We start from the raw sequence: 16,952 nt of genomic DNA on the forward strand, positions 1-16,952 counted from the left end.
CAAAACATAATACTTGAACTCCGAGAAAAAACATTAGACTGGTGTGTTCTACTCATACATATCCTATGCAAGAAAAAAAAAATCTTCAGAAATTCTTTAATGAGAATAAGATGTGTTAATAAATTCAGGAATCTGTAACAGCCTGTAACTCAGACTACCTATCCTTAGATAAATTCCAGTAATAGCAAAAAAGGTAGGAAAAACAAGTGTGATTTTACGATCTTTTTTCCATATATGTGCACATTTTCCCCATTTCGTTTCAATAGCATTCATTGTTCTCAAATGCCTGAAAAAGTTCTAGTGGTGAGAAAGGAGTGCAAAAATATTAATACAATGACAATAAACTAAGCTGGAATTCAACCTGCTTCCTTTAAATAGGCCTGCCTAGTTTCATTCAGTGTTAAGCCTGCAGTATCAGGCTTTGTTTTAATGCAAAGATCAGTTGGTAATTTCTACCATAGCTACTGCACCCACAACAGTCTACTAATAACAGAAGTTGTTGAATGCAACCAACAGTCGACCAAGATAGGTGTTTACTCACAATGCCAGCTGCCACACCAAAATCTAGAGCAGGCTTTCAGTAAATGCAGTGCAACTTTCTGTGGCTGACACTTCAGAGTTAGTTCTCCCTTTAGTAGTCGTTCTTGCTTCTACTATTAACAGAAAAGAAAGCTTTCTCTTATCAAAACCAAACTCTAAATAAACTGGATGAGAACCTTGTTTCTGTGAAATCCAAGAAGCACTCCATTTTAAGCCCTGTACCACACAAGCTGAATAAAGTAGCTTCGTGGATAACTGTTTCAGCTTCCTTTGATGCAATTAGCACTGGCTGCATATATCCTGTTCTGGAAGGGGATACAATTTTATTTGTTCTGTCTACACAACTAAGTCAGAGAGTATGAGTTCCCCAGAAAACTCTCTACATAACTGCTGAAACTCCACCACCCATAAGAAGACACGCATATACTTGGGAGTTATTTTTCATTTCTTGGTCTAACCAGAATAATGACCTTGGCTCTAAGTATCTCCTGGGAATTAATCACTGGGTGGGGTTAATTGCCTTTGACCATGTCTTGAGCCATCAGTTTTTCCCATGATGGTCATTAATCCCATGGAAATGTACTGCCCAACTCCTTATTTGTTAATTAACTTTAATAGGAACTACATACTGGGTATGCATATGAGCTGAGGACACTGGGCCAAATTTGGGCCGCAGTTTTGCATGGAAGACTCCCACTGAAAACCACTTACATGCACATGCACGTATCAAAGATAAGAATTTGGATCACGGCCTGATCCTAAATCCACTGAAATCAGTGGAAAAGCTCCAATTTGGCTTTTGATCAGGTGTCTTATGTCTACAAACACCCACACTTTCACTTCATCTTATTAGACACAGTATATTTTTCTTTAAGACTGTTGGATTATGAAAGAACATTTGATTTGTGTCCTGTCTTTATCTACTGCAGGCTTTGAAGTCATCCCCAGCAAAACGCAGCAATTGCAAGTCCTTCCAAATTATGTGGAATATAAATACCTTCATATATGTATATATTTATATTGGATTTATATTTACGCATAAATATATTATATTTATGTTTGTATCTTATAAATATTTTATTTACATTACCTCAAATGGTAATATAAATACCTTTTCCACTGATCTGGTGCGTCTGCTCATTCTTCCTACAATTGAATTCCCTTACCATATCTTCCTAATATTAAAAGCACGCATTCTTAATATTGGTCAAACAAACAAACAAACAAAAGAAGAGTAAATTTTCTTACACTGACCCCTGCCATATATCTTCCAGTACAATGGTGTGCTGAATGATGGTAAGACTCCTAAGCAGACTTGAAACTTGAAAAGAGTAAAAGTGGTGCACGTAGGTGTTTTTCACAAGTTTTGCAGTACTTACCATGAACCTGAAGATTGTAAAACAACTCAGCTGAGCCTGCAGCATTGACAGTCACACACTTGTAAATGCCGGTGTCAGAGATCTGAGCACCCTCTATCTGCAGAACCTGCCCTCTGTTCCGGAAAGTGGCACTTGTAGCACTGGTAAGTGGACGATTGTCTTTGTACCATGTGATAGCTACATAATGAAATGGGAAAGTTGTCACAAGTATTCCCCTTTACAAACAACAGGACCAAAGATTCTTCAAATTTTCCATCTGAATTTTCAGATACATAAAACCAACATTTACAAATCAATATATATTCATTATAATTAATAAAAGTAAAAAATAGCTAGGAAATGAGAAAATCAGCACAAAACATCTGTGCAAAATACTAACTATGCCTACAGGTCTCAATAGCAAACTTGAAACTATCATACATCCACACCATGTACTTATGAAAAAAGGTCCTGAACTTTAAAAAAATATAACACAAAGCATACTTAAAGGGATCTACTCATCTCATACTAAGGTCAACAGAAGCTGTTTAAAAATACCAATAATATCATTTTTACCTTTTACCCTAAAGTACCGCTACACTAAACCTAACCACCTGGAAATGTCTATGGAGTCAAAACATGAACAGTCAAAACAAAGTTCATCTTGGAGGCTAAAAAGATGAAAATGAAGACTGGAAAACCAGTATTATTTCAAAGCAATATATTATAGGAACCTAACAAAAAACAAGGACTTTTTTTGCATCTCAGCCAAAAGATGGCACCCTCTATCAATGCTTTACTGGCATCGCTTCACTCTGCAGTTACATGAAACTACTGCTTACTGAATCATTTTCTGTAACACAAGTTTTCTGTGAAAGACTCTCATTCAAGAGGTAGTCTGCCCTGACTGATGAACAAGGCTGTGTGCAAGGTTATAACTACAAAAAACATGAATAAAATAAACCTCAAACAGATATATAGGGCCTGGTTTTCAAAACTGAGAATATAAGGAGAACCCTGAAAATCCTAAGTATAATCTTATCATCTGAGTAAGGCACAGAAAGCATGGCACACACACACAAAACGTTTGCATTTACGCATGCCAGGGCCCCAAACCAAACAAACATTCCTATAGATTTCAACAGACTTTAGATAAGGTCCTAGATATGGCCCCACTTGACAGGCACACTCAATACTAAGTTATTGTTTTAAGTTTGCTCTACACTATACAATATTGACCTGACAAGTAGCTGTTTAAACAGATTTTGTAGAACACTAACCATATTGTTGTCTATGGACCAGGGACTGCTGTAAGGGTGTAGTTGATCATTCTGGTTTTTATTTATTTTACTAAAAATAGTGAATTCCCCCATATTTATTCCACATCACTCAATATACTGGCATTTCCCATCATGCAGCGTTTAATACTTCATAGCTAGTTTCAATACCACAAAATTAACTTCATATTTAGAATACCCATTATTTTCAAAAGACATATAAAAGCAAATACATGCTATCAGACTTTCTTCATGTTCTCAAAGGTACATGTGCATACCTGGCAGAGGGTTCCCAGATGCTCTGCATTCAAGATGGATTGGATTATTCACAACCACTGTTTCATTTAACATTTTCCCTGCATCTTCCAGGCTGGGTGGTTCTGGGAAGAAAAAAAAAAAAAAAAAAAAAAGCATTAGGTTTTCATTAGTTCAGCCACCCAGTAGGCAAAACTTCCAATTGCAAAGTAATCTGCCTTCTGAGAAACGCTATGCAATGAACTGCCCAAGCTTTAACTAACTATTGGGTAACTAAGAAATTTCTCAAGAAACTGCACCTTTGGAACTGGACTACTTTCATTATATAGCCTCATTAGTGTTAAGAGGAATAAAATGTGTAAAATGTGCGTGTTTTTTTGGGAGGGGGTCAGGGAAAGTGATTCTTAAAAATGGACTTGTAAGAAATAGGTGCACAACACAGAACCACAGTTCTTCTAAGGTGGCAAGGTCACTTGAACTGGTAATATTAAAGTGAATGTTGTACAGTGTTTTAACAAGGCAAGACTCTGTATTACTGGTATCTACAAATTTGGAATGTGCCATAAACACCAGATAATGACACTCTGAACATGAAGATCACAAGCAAAATTTATGAGCATGGGACTGACACCAACATTAACTACGGTGCAATTATCACAGTATAAGACGAGTGCAGCTTCTCTTTCCAAGTGTCATTCAGGGAGATACTGAAATCTTATTTCTGTTTCAATTTAACATTTCCCAGTTACTGACTCTGTTTGACACTTGAAGTCCACATAGTCATACTCATGAACACTTTGCCACAGTCCAACATCACACCTCCCATATCTTTTGAGGACTGGGTCACATAAAGAATGCACAATACTTCATGACCACTTCTGAGGTAAATATACGTAAATCATGGTGAGAGCATTTACCAAATTCATGTGCAAAAAACAGCTTCCGAAGTTTCCCTGATTTCTTTTGACTTGTTTTTAGCTGAAAAAATAAAATTATTTTTAAACAGTCTAAAGAGTTGTCACGTGAGAAAATGTCTTTTTCTCAGAGAAATACATGTAGAACTTCTCCATTGCAAGTTCATGGGCAATGCCATTTTCTCCAGGAGATTTAGATTAAATTAGTAATGCCAACGGTGATGCATCAGGTCTTGATTCAGAAACATAGAGTACACTTCTGACTGTCTTGGTCAGAAAACTTCTTGGGATAATAGAAAAGTTAACTGGAAGGTTTCTCTTTCAGTGGCCCTCAGTACCACGCAAGAAAGGCCAAATCCCAATAAGCTTTTGCCCTAGCTTCTTACTAATGGACTGAGACAAAGAATAAAAACTGAAATATGGATGCGCACTGGTAACAAAAATGCCAGAGAATTTAAAAGAGAAAGGAATACAGATGTAAAAAAGCTGCCTTAAAACCACCATGTTTAGCTTCTAACTAGAGGCAGAAACATCATTACCATGCACATGAAGCCGAACATGTTGCTGGGCTTCTCCTGCAGCATTTGTTGCCACACAAGTGTATCGGCCAGCATCCTCGAGCAGGGCCTTGACAACTTGCAGAATACGGCCTGAAGACTCCAGCTGTACCAAAACAGAGAGCAGGGAACCACTTTACACAATGATCCCAGGCAGAGTCACTAAGCACCTCAAGTACTGTGTTCAGTTTTGGGCCCCTCACTACAAGAAGGGCATTGAGGTGCTCGAGTGAGTCCAGAGAAGGGCTACGAAGCTGGTGAGGGGTCTGGAGAACAAGTGTTATGAGGAGCGGCTGAGGGAGCTGGGATTGTTCAGCCTGGAGAAGAGAAGACTCAGGGGCGACCTTATCGCACTCTACAGGTACCTTAAAGGAGGCTGTAGCAAGGTGGGGTTGGTCTGTTCTCCCACGTGCCTGGTGACAGGACGAGGGGGAATGGGCTAAAGTTGCGCCAGGGGAGGTTTAGGTTGGATATTAGGAAGAACTTCTTTACTGAAAGGGTTGTTAGGCATTGGAATGGGCTGCCCAGGGAAGTGGTTGAGTCACCATCCCTGGAGGTCTTTAAAAGACGTTTAGATGTAGAGCTTAGTGATATGGTTTAGTGGAGGACTTGTTAGTGTTAGGTCAGAGGTTGAACTCAGTGATCTTGGAGGTCTCTTCCAACTTAGAGGATTCTGTGATTCTGTGTCATGGCACAGTAGACATGTGTGCTGAATACAGCCAGTCTCATCTTTCTCCTAACCTGGTGCTGATGTTCATGCAAGAGACGTTTTGCTAGTTCAGAGACCTCGGTGTTCCTGGGACAATGGGATTATTTATTAGCTGTACAGCTGTGAGGAGACCTAGATGGCAGCAGGGCAGGCAAGCACGGTGAAGACGGGGATGCAAGCAGAGAGAGCTGCCTCTGGCATGATGTCAGAACTTGCTGCAGCCTGAAGTAAATCAAAGCCATTACAAGCACTTCATCCCCTGGAGCATGCAAGCTGTTCACTGAAAGTGAGAATCTTACAATGAGAAGGGAATCTACAAGTAGGTGCTGCAAGGGCAATGCTTATAGAAAAACTCATCTAATCCCACATCATGGTGGCAGGTGGGGAGAGCTACCTTCTAACTGACAGATGACCATACCTTGAAGGCTAAAGTATAACTGAAAGGAGACAGATACTGAATTTACAGTCACAAACTCTTCTGGTACAGAGGTATCTAATGGGATTCAGTCTACTTAACAGTGCTACTCAATCTGATATACCATCCTATTCAGGTAAAAAGCCCATCATTCTCTGGGATGGATCTTTTAGCATGTTTATATCACAGCATGAGGAAAGCAAAAGGAAAAGAAGCACTAACACATTTAACTTATTGGAACTATTTTTCATGGTTTGAATTCCATAAATGTAGTGCTTACTCTAGTATTTCCTCTGGCTGTGTTTACTGGTTGACCATCTTTTAACCAAGTTATGGAAGGGCTGGGAATGCCATTGGCTACACACTGCAGCGTTACAGGTTTGTGTATCACAACAGCTCTCTCAGAAGTGCCAGCTGATTTGATGGTTGGAGGAACTGCAAGAAGCACCAGAAACAAAAATAAAATATCATTTGAACGTATAACTTTACATACACAGTGGCAATAGCCTTCCAATAAGAGTAGCTCTATTTTGAATTCATCTACTCTCATATCCCACCTTTCAACCCAGTAATACAAAAAAAATAAATAAATACAGAAAATTCAAGTATCTTCTTGCCAGTCATGTACAGTAGTAGCAATCTGTTGCCTTTTTGCCCCTTGAGTAACCTACCATGCACAGTAACATCAAATTCCTTTTCATGTTCTCCTGCCGTATTTGCAGCTACACATTTATAGCGGCCAGTGTCTGACACTTGGGCTCGAGAAATGAGAAGTTTTTGTCCGTTTAATAAGATCTTATGTCCAGCTCCCTCTTCAACTGGCTGACCATCTTTTAACCACCTACCAAAAAGAAAGTATAAACTCAGACCTCTATTAGAGTAGAGTGACAACAGTCCTAAAATATGCACATTTCTATTAAACAAAACATGTCAACGTGTCTCTTATTTGCATTTCTAGGAAGGTTTGGAGATCTCCAGTAATATTTTGCTTTTCCCAGTGTCATGTTCTGAAGTGGTTATCATGAGAAGGGAATATAGGGGAACAGGCACTAAAGAAGTCATCAGAAAGGTGACAGCTGGGAAGCAGTACTGAGAGCAGATACCACCAGAAGAGGCAGATACAAACCTCCAAAACAAAGTCAGTCGTTGCTGGTAGATGATAAATACACACTTCCATTAGCCATGGAAGAAGAATTTGGTCAGCTCTTGTTACCTACCCTAGCTCCTAGGACATATATTTTGGCACAACCTACCCAACTACTTCAGAACAAAATGGGACTGAAATCCGGCAATGCACATGCCTGCCACTGTCTTCAGTGGAGATAAGAGTTTATCCTCCATACATTAACTATCATTACATAATATAGGCAGTTTGGAAACACTGCCTCTAAGCTCACTTCATCAAATAGCAGATTTTTTTTTGTTATTTTACTGTCATACCACTTCCCTTACATGATAGTTGGTGAGGGTGTCCCTGTTGCTGAACAATCCAACTCCAAAGGGCCATGGAGAATCACAAAGTAGTCCAAGAGCTCATCCCCACCTTCCACAAATGGCGGGACTGCACGAGAGAAACATCCATCAGCAGAAATGTTTAAGTATCAGAAATGTCATAAAAGCTTATCAAAAGTAGTATTGTTAAAAAAAAATCTTGACATCCATCTCACTTTGGGACATGGACAGATTTCATGTTCATTAGGAATCACTGTTCCTTTTTGAAGCAAAACATGTAGACAATGATATTTTCTGAATTCAACTCACTATTTTCCATTTTTCATGTTTATTTTTTTCCAGATTTGTCTGAGCTCTCTTGTGAAGGTGTGTGCATGCTAGTGAGGAGAGCCTTTTAGCACCCTCTGCCAGTAAACGGAGAAAGCAAAGGCATTGAGAACCTGTGCCATTGCTCCAGGTCCTCTTTGCTCTGTCTCATCCTCCTGCTGGGGTGGGTAGGCTGGGAAGGAAGCACTGCGATATGGCTTCTCCCAGATCCTTCACTGTCTAGCAAGATCAGCAAGATAAACCTGGGAATGGATGCTCTACATGTGCATGCAGTAGAGTGGCAGCACTCTTCAAGAGGGTACTTCAAAGCCTAAAAGTGTCTAGACAGGAAAAATCAAGTCTTTTTGAAGGCCTGAAATAAGGTCTCTTCAACAATTAAAATTTGTACAGTTCATTTACCTAGAGACAGACAGAAAGGACTGCTGAAATTCAGACCATGGTAAAATATTCAATAGAATGAAGCAGAGAAAATCCTTCTCAAGACAATGTTCAAAATTTGCAAAACACAATTCAAACTCAAGAGAAAGATGTTCTCCCCCTTCAAAGGCAACTACTCAGTGATCTTTGTTATCTGATTCCTTTCACATTTACAATCTTTCTCTAGGAAGAGAAGCTAGAAGAATTTTAAATGTTCCTGAGAATAATATTTACCTAACCCCATGCATGAAAATTCTCCAAGAACTAACCCGAAACTAAGTGTCTTAGAACTGTCCTGCAACCCTGGGCAGAAAAACTGTGCAGTGCCCAGCTTTAACTAAATAAGCAGCAGATTATATAATGATATCAATGGAAATAAAAACCTGCTTAATCAGGTTTATATCAATATGATAAATCAGTATTTCTGTTGCTCACACACCTAAGATTTCAACTTCATATTTGATTTCTTTTTCTCCAGCTATGCTTGTGGCCACACACAAATATTGGCCCCGGTCAGCCTCAATAGCATTGAGAATCTCCAGCTTCTTCCCACCAGACACGATGCGGAGGTTGCTGCTTGCTTTCACAGGCACACCATCCTTTAACCAGGTAAGGAGAGGCAGAGGGTTGCCAGCAGCTTTACACTCTAATATCAGAGAATTGCCAGCAACCACCTGCCTGCTCTGGGCTGTTTCAGCATCGCCCTCGATTACTGGAGGAACTGTAGAAAGGAAAAAATATATTGCAAGTGATTAATTCTGTAGCCAGAAAATGTATTAAGAGCAAATGGGTTAGTTCCTCCCCACCCACTTTGGCTCTACATGCCATTATGTCACGCACAATTTCATGTGAGAATTTGCTGCTGTGGCAAGCCAAGACAAAGAGGAAACAGAGAAGTCAAACGATGTAGTTTAATATTGACCAGTTGTATAAAAGAGAGAGGATATTTGGGGCTTTGAGATGGAAGAACAGAATTTGAAGGTCTTAAAACAGTACACCAGAGATCCTGCCTACAGTGTCTATTTCAGGTAAACATTGTTCAGCGTGCATATGTGGAAGGATAAAGGATGCATGGAAAATAAATTGTTCTGATACATCACTAAAGCAAAGTATCAAGGTCCCTGAAGTCAAGAGCTTTTTAGGAGTCACTTAAAGCACATGGTGTAAAGCTCCCTCTACAAAGACTTGCTAAACAGGTCAGTGTTTAAACGCAACCACTGACAGGCCTGCAAAGGCTGCTTACAGTATGAAGGCAGAAAAGCTTTCAGTACGCACTTCCTGTAACATGGCAAACAACCAAGTTCAATAAACTCTCACTTACCATATACATCCACCTCATATATTTTTTCAGCAACTCCAGCAGCATTAGTCACATGGCAAGCGTACTTTGCAGAATCTGACACTTGGGCCCGAGGTATTTGCAGGAACTGCCCTCTATCCACATATAAAGCTTGAGGGTTGGAAATAATTGGACGACCTTCTTTGTACCATGTAATGGTAGGAACTGGGATTCCCTTGGTTTCACATTCCAAACTTATAAGATTGTTAAGAAGTGCTGACACCTCTGTGGTGATATTTCCTCCTTTAATACTAGGAGGGACTGTTTCAGAAGACAAAAGAACAACATTAAAGCCTTAGTATACACATCTGTGCAACTTTAATTCAAGTAAACATTAGAATGTTGTAAGAATAAAAGATTTTTAGCTTAATCAGACTTCCAACCCTTGCTGGTGCTATCTATCTTTCTCCCCACACAGTTACACCTTGTCTGTACAACTCTCTAAGGCACACAAAGGTGGAACCATGAAGACAGCACAACACAAATGGAATCTAATGTCAAAAGGCCACCCTAGATTTAAGAAAGAAGTGCCACAGCATGGGGCAGCAGAAAGTATTGCTGCCCCACTGTAGGTACCTGGGACCATTTCTACCTTCTAGGCTCCAACATGTGCCAATAAGGTCATCTGGGCCTCTGTGACACCTGCAAAGCATTTGAGCAGGGCTCTGTCCCTTCCCAGTCTCTGAGGGGTAAATAAATAGCAATGCCTATATGTCTTGGGAGCTGCACCCTCCCAGGAACAGAAACCTGCTATTTAAAATACCAAATACATCCAAGAACCTCTGTGACTAGAATGGGAACTGCTCAGTACTCAAAACTTCTGAAGATGAAGTCACTTACTTTGAGACTAAATATGAGCTTAGCAGTCTAGCTTTATGCTCCTATTTTTTGAAGTTTTTGGCCCATAGTCATTTCACTTGCTCACTAGGCAGCAGTACTCAGATTTTTTCTAGCAAACAAGCTCTCGTGTAAATCAGCCAATATAAAGAGTTCGTAAATCTCTGTAGAAGTAATAAAAACACAGTGCAATTGGCAACAACTAAATTTATGACTGCTGAAAGTACCAGACACATCTGGCAAACACATTAACTCCTCTGTTGCCAAACATGCTCAGTATATCCTTGACTTCCACTGACTTTCATAGGGCTCATTTAAAATGCTGCCACAGAAATGTAAAGTGTTAGTGAAGGGACCTACTCCTATGAGATGGCTCTTGCCAGTTATCAAACCATGATGAAATATTTTCTTAATATTATGTGTGCAAAAATATGAAAATCTATAAAATATGCTAAAATATACTCAGTTCAAAGGTGAATGGATTTATCAATGAATGCTTTCATTCACAGAGATGGGGAATGGTTTTAACACGGTGTTGTAGGAAAATATAAAAGCCAAAAGTAGGGTTAAAGATATAAAACAAAGTAAGAACTTGTGTGAATTAGCATCTAGGTTCCTCGTTTACTCTGTGGGCTTCCGTTTGTCTGGCAGGGCTTAAGTTTGAAAGTAAAGACAGATTCCATTCCACTACCACAAAATCATCTCTCCTTGCTGAAGAACCTAAAGTAAGGTCTACTCATCTAGGGGAGATCTGAGTGGTTTTTATGCCTCTAATCTCATGACAGCCACAACTCTGATCACCAGAGAGTCCTCACAGCATTTCCTTTGCTCCCAACAGGAACAGACTGTGATTGATGTACAGGCATACTTCCATGCATGTGGTTACCCCATGCTTCAAAAATGTCCAAATGAGGGAAATAATGAAACAATTTCAGTTACCAGCACAAAAGAGGCAACAGTTTCAGAAGCAAAACCATAGCTAACAAGGAATCATCAGCTTGAGGGCTTATGCAGATTGCCACCATTTACACTCTGGACTTTAAATAGCCTTATACTACCTATAGATTCCTGCATTTGTTTCCGCCATCATTTCTGCAAGCACTGTATGCTTGCAGTTTTCAGGTATGACTGGGTTTCACATGTTCTTTGTCTTCCAAGGGGAAAAACTCTTCTTCTTGTCTCCTTTCACTTCTCCTTCAAGTCTTCTTTCAAAAGCTCCTTTCTGCTTTCATGAATTTTTCCCTTCCTTTTGCTCCCAACTTTTTATTTCCCCATTTACCTAAAACTTTTGTATATTGATCACAGCAATTAATCACAAGCCTGTCCCCCATGCAATTTGCAAACACTCGACTACTAGTAAAAATAAAAAAGCACACTCAGTGCGCTTTAAAGTTCTTAAAATAACGTTATACACTTAAAACATAGTTATCCACTGCTAGTGCTTCTTCCCTTATTCTTCCTTTATTATTCAGTTTACACGAGCTAGAGAGAGATGACATACCACGCTGCCTGAAGATCTTCTGGACTATTCTATTTCAAAGACAATTGGGTCTGACTCTTACTGGTTTTGCACTTTGCCTTGTATTTTTATATTGAATTTAATTTATTCTCGGATAATTAATATATATGTTTGAGCATCTCCATTCAAAATAGAAATCTTATGTGCAAAACTGAAATACCTTCTAGGATCATTCATTCTGTAAACTTACCATGGATGATCAGCTTTATCTCCTTCACTTGTTTGCCAGCAGTATTAGTGGCACTACACTGGTAACGACCTTTGTCAATCCTTCGAGCACTCCGTATGTGTAGAACTTGATCTTTGTCCAGAAGCTCAACATTCGGATCACCCAAGAACAAGGGCCTGGAATAGAGATTATTTCACTTCACAGAACTCTGACCCCATCCTTTCAACACCAATTTAAACTGACAATAATAACAAGGGGCCCTTTAATGGCAGTAATTGTATTAAAGAGTATCATTTAGCACTAGCAACAGCATTCATCTGAAGAACCACTGTAAAGAGACAAACTATTATAATTATTTTGATGCCTAGCTATCAGAATAAACCAAAACATAAAGGTACTTTATGCAGGTCATCCAGAATACCAGCATCAGAGCCAGAGTCGTACTCCTGATCTCAGTTTCCTTTTCTAATTACTAGGTCATGACGGTCTTTTGCTGATAACAAAATGTCCACGTTTACTAGATCAAAGTATCAACATATTAATCTCATGTCATATCAGAATGAGTATTAGCTATACTGAACTATAGTCTATATTAGTCTATACTGAACTATATTGTTTTAAATTCATCCTGGAAGATGAGATGAAGAATTTAAACATGCAGGCAAAAACTGTTCTAAAACCTTTAGTGGCACAAGGCACCAGCTAGAAAACTGTTTGGCATTGTTACTGTCTACCAATTAAAAAAATCATGCCAGCAAAGTGAATATATTTTAACTAATACTACTTTTCAAATAATCCAGACAGCATAAACACAAAGAAATGGTTACATCTATCTTGGTTCATGCATTGTCCAGTTTCCTATACTGCAGGTATGCTCTGCAAGTGCCTGTGTAATGGGACTGTTCACAAAGCAGGATGCTAACTTTTGATTAAAGGACTTGCCATGTCACTACCAAAAATTGTATCCAGTCATAACAACTCAACATTATGTAGTTAAAAGCAGGGCTTGCTGATACAGTGTACCTTTTTCCTCTATGTTCTAAGGAAGGAGTAACCTAGACATAGACCACAAAAGCAATGATATACTTACTTGCCGTCTTTGAACCAGTGAATGTCAGGAAAAGGAAAGCCTTTGGCTCTACATTCCAGGCTGATTTCCTGGTTGAGGATGACTGCAATTTCACTGGGGGTGTCAGCACCTATTATACTTGGTGGAACTTTAAAAAGACAAAACGTTACAGTAAGAACATTTAAACAAGGAAGGTAAGCTACGAAACTGGAAGAAATGTAGTAGTAGTAGTGAGTCATACTAGTCCCTTGAAACAACTTTAGTTTTCACTGCAAAACTACTTCTGCTAGTTCACAACATCACTTCTACCACCACAAGCATTTCCACACTTGTGCTGCTGAACTGCACAGAAGAAACCTCCTTTGTATCATAGAGCACAGTACCCCCAAAACACAAAACAAATTATCAAAGAACAAAATCCAGAAATGAAAAACAGCATTTTGTCTCTGCTACTATGAAAATGGCAAAATTTAAGTATTCATAAGCCATCGTGAAGAGTGCTTCAGCAGCCAATACTTAATTGACAGTGAGAGGAAGAACTTTATTATAATAAGTTGAAATTTACTGGCTTCTTAAATGTCAACTGTTTTTCAGATCACCATCTTAAAAACAAAAACAAAACAAACAAAAAAAATAGAACTAACCTAGTATATCTAGGTTAAAGAGTTTCTCAGAACTTCCTGCTACATTTATGGCTTTGCACGAATATTGTCCAGCATCATCAGTAGCAGCTTTAAGGAGCTTCAGTATCTTCCCGCTGTGCAAAATCTGGAGAGCACTGCTTTCCACAACCTTAAAAGAACCCAAGATATTATGTGATCCAAGTTACATCGGCCACATATCCCAGATGGATATTTTTTTTTTTACAAGAAAATGGTAGTTTCAGTCTAAGGATAGCCTATTTCCCTTTTCAGTTACAGCACTAATGTCCTCAGCTTCTGCAGTCTAACCAGTATGACTTGTAGCTCAACATGGAATAGAGGGTGAGAAAACCAAAGAAATTATTTGTTTATCAGTAATGTTTAGTTATAAAGTTGAAGAGGTCTCTCTTCATTTAAACTTGCTTATCAGCTATGAGTAGAAGCATAGGACCCTAGGATAATCCTGAAGAATTCAAATCACCCCCAAGAATTCTGATTTCTCCAACTACAGAATGAAGAAAAGACTATTACTGGTCACCCCTGCAAGTCTTCTGTCATCTATAGTACTGGGAAATTGCTAAGGTTAATTCTTAGTGAAATCTTGAAAAAAGAGTTTACTTTTGACTTGTTGAATAGATGAATTAATGGATTAGTCATATTCATCTGTCTTTGTGTGGGTGTTGTTAGTGCAGGTTTAAATATACACACAGGCATCTACATGTATTTACTTTAAATGAGATCTAATACCAAGCACTCAAAATCAAAATCAACACAAAATATTCTGGAACTGCTAATGGCTATGGTTACTTCAATTAGCTTAATAGTACCTACCTGGGTGTCTTCTTTATACCAGGAGATGATTGGGAAGGGGTTACCAGACACTTCACAAAAGAGACTTACAGGATGATTAACAACTACAGATATATTTGTTACCTTTTCTTGATCTCTAATTTCAGGAGGAACTACAAGAAAGTTCAAAATAATGTGTTAAGTCTTTTAATCCAATGATTTCCCACTTCATCCTTTCCCCAAGTCACGGACTTCTATCTTCTACATTTCTCTGACCCTTTTCATTCCCTCCCTGATGTTTCTGTTTCCCTTTTGGCTCTGGACATATCTCCCTATATCTGGACATATCTCAGAGCTCATAGGGGAAGTGAACAGGGCTGGAAAAAAAATACGCTGTAAGAAGCAAAGTGTACCATATCAAAACATACCTCACAGCCATCTACAGATTTTCTATTTTGCAATTAGGATTAGGAACGAAGAATGTCAGGAACGAGTCTTCTTCTATTCTACACTCATTCTGACAAATAACTTCTCTTGTATTTATGCTTGAAAATGCAGACTCATCACCCAAACTTTAATTTTTACAGTGCAAAAAGCCTTCACTTGTTACTTGCATTAAAGTTATCAACTATAACCAGAGCTCCTTACAAATGAGACTCAGCTAACTCTTTGAGCAACACAAACATGTTTTGTATACAATGTTACAGTAATGAGAAATATTAGAAAATACATGAAGTGAAACAGAATTGTAGAAATACAAGTACTCAAATTTGTTTTTTTTTATGAATTAACTGCACATGGGCAGGATTGGGAAACAAAATTCCCAATAATGAAACAGAAGATGCTCTTCCAAAACAGTTCCCCACTAGTTGTACTTATTATTTACCATGAACTTTCAGGTTATATTTTCTTTCTGTGTTTCCAGCTTCATTGGTTGCCACACAGATATACTCTCCATTATCAGAAGGTGTAACAGAAGCTATGACCAGCAGTGTGCCATCCTCCAGAACTGAAATTCCTGGTTCACTGCCTGTCAGCTCTCTTCCGTTACGTAGCCATTTGATGACAGGCTTTGGAATACCTAATGAGAAACATGAGAAACTTCAACAGTTCACTTAGCTCAGAATAAGAGGGATTCAAATAATTACTACTGCTTGCTGGAAGTCTTGCTGGCAAGCACAATCCAGTGTGAGGCCATGAGCCTTCTAATTTACAGGAAGCCCCTACTATTACAGTATGATGGTAAAATAAAAAATCTTAGTGCTAAACATTCTAACATCCGTGTTAACTAGTAAGGACTTTTTACAGAGTTTCTATATGCAGTGATTGTTTTAATCACTGTTAGTTTGAATTTTCCACATAAAGTTCATATGCAAAACATTGTGTATATTGAACATTTTTACCATGACAGGGAATACAGAGAAACTTAGCAATTATCAGTGGAGCGGAGAAGTATACTTTTGTCATTGGAAGAGGTAATAATGATACACACCTCTTGCGGGACACGGGAATGCAATGCGTTGATTTGCCACTCTTTCTTGAAAAGGACTATTGTATGGAGGGTCAAGATCATCTATAGTAGGTGACTCTGAAAGAAAATTAGACGCTCAAAAGTTTTTGACCTCTGCTTCCAAGTGTGAAAATACAGTCTGGCAATTCCTAACTTTTAAGTCTCAGTCACACAAGGTCAGATTCCAATAACCTGCAGTGACAGAGCATACTACAAGCAGTTTTGACTTCAAGAGGAATATTTAGGAAGCAAGTAGGACAAAGAAACTTTCCAGTTTGACTGAAACTGATTCTAAAATCCACTGTATTTGTTTTGAAGGCAGAGACAGCATTTCTGCAAATTCTCAAAAATATTAGATAAATTCTTCTTTCCCATACCACTTCTTAGTATTCCTTTCATCCTTTGTTCTTACATCTCACTTTAAACTTGTGCATGGACTAAGACTGCACAAAGAATATTGTTTACAATTAAATAAAATTGCTGGCAGTTCTTTGCTGTTCGTGATGAGCAGTTCTCAGCAGCTCTAATCCAATGAATCAGAATGTTGCCTTTAAACTATTAGGAAGAAGAAATACTGCCTGCTTAAGTCAGTCATACCACACTGCTGTATGTCAGCTGATCAAGTGAGGAGTTATACTATATATTTAAATTGGCACATAACCATTGTTGCCCCATCACCATTTTAATAGTATACCGACTGACAGAGCTCTTCTTTCAGCTTATTTCAGCAAAATTCTAATTCCATTTAAAGCTATGCCATCAGGCTCTGATATTCAGAAATAGTCTGTGAAAATGTGAGATGTGAACACACAGAGAATATTTTAAAAGAAGGTTTCCCATACTGGAATCTGGTTTTAA

The 16,952-nt window shown here is 38.6% G+C and overlaps 1 protein-coding gene across 4 annotated transcripts in view; it reads right to left on the bottom strand.

Annotated features, from left to right (window-relative positions):
* Positions 1-16,952, bottom strand: part of HMCN1 (hemicentin 1) — a 192,255-nt gene that overhangs the window by 86,211 nt on the left and 89,092 nt on the right. For all 4 annotated transcript variants that reach the window (XM_035333229.1, XM_035333227.1, XM_035333228.1 and 1 more), the window contains exons 25-38: positions 16,077-16,172; positions 15,471-15,665; positions 14,627-14,757; positions 13,799-13,946; positions 13,176-13,302; positions 12,107-12,261; positions 9,543-9,821; positions 8,661-8,942; positions 7,478-7,586; positions 6,697-6,866; positions 6,306-6,460; positions 4,884-5,007; positions 3,454-3,555; positions 1,920-2,096 (exon numbers count right to left, since the gene is read on the bottom strand). In XM_035333229.1, the coding sequence (XP_035189120.1) occupies positions 1,920-2,096; positions 3,454-3,555; positions 4,884-5,007; positions 6,306-6,460; positions 6,697-6,866; positions 7,478-7,586; positions 8,661-8,942; positions 9,543-9,821; positions 12,107-12,261; positions 13,176-13,302; positions 13,799-13,946; positions 14,627-14,757; positions 15,471-15,665; positions 16,077-16,172 (2,250 nt within the window). The remainder of the gene's footprint in view (positions 1-1,919; positions 2,097-3,453; positions 3,556-4,883; positions 5,008-6,305; positions 6,461-6,696; positions 6,867-7,477; positions 7,587-8,660; positions 8,943-9,542; positions 9,822-12,106; positions 12,262-13,175; positions 13,303-13,798; positions 13,947-14,626; positions 14,758-15,470; positions 15,666-16,076; positions 16,173-16,952) is intronic.

This window comes from Oxyura jamaicensis, chromosome 8 (assembly GCF_011077185.1).
Source record: "Oxyura jamaicensis isolate SHBP4307 breed ruddy duck chromosome 8, BPBGC_Ojam_1.0, whole genome shotgun sequence".
In the NCBI taxonomy this organism is placed as follows: Eukaryota; Metazoa; Chordata; class Aves; order Anseriformes; family Anatidae; genus Oxyura; species Oxyura jamaicensis.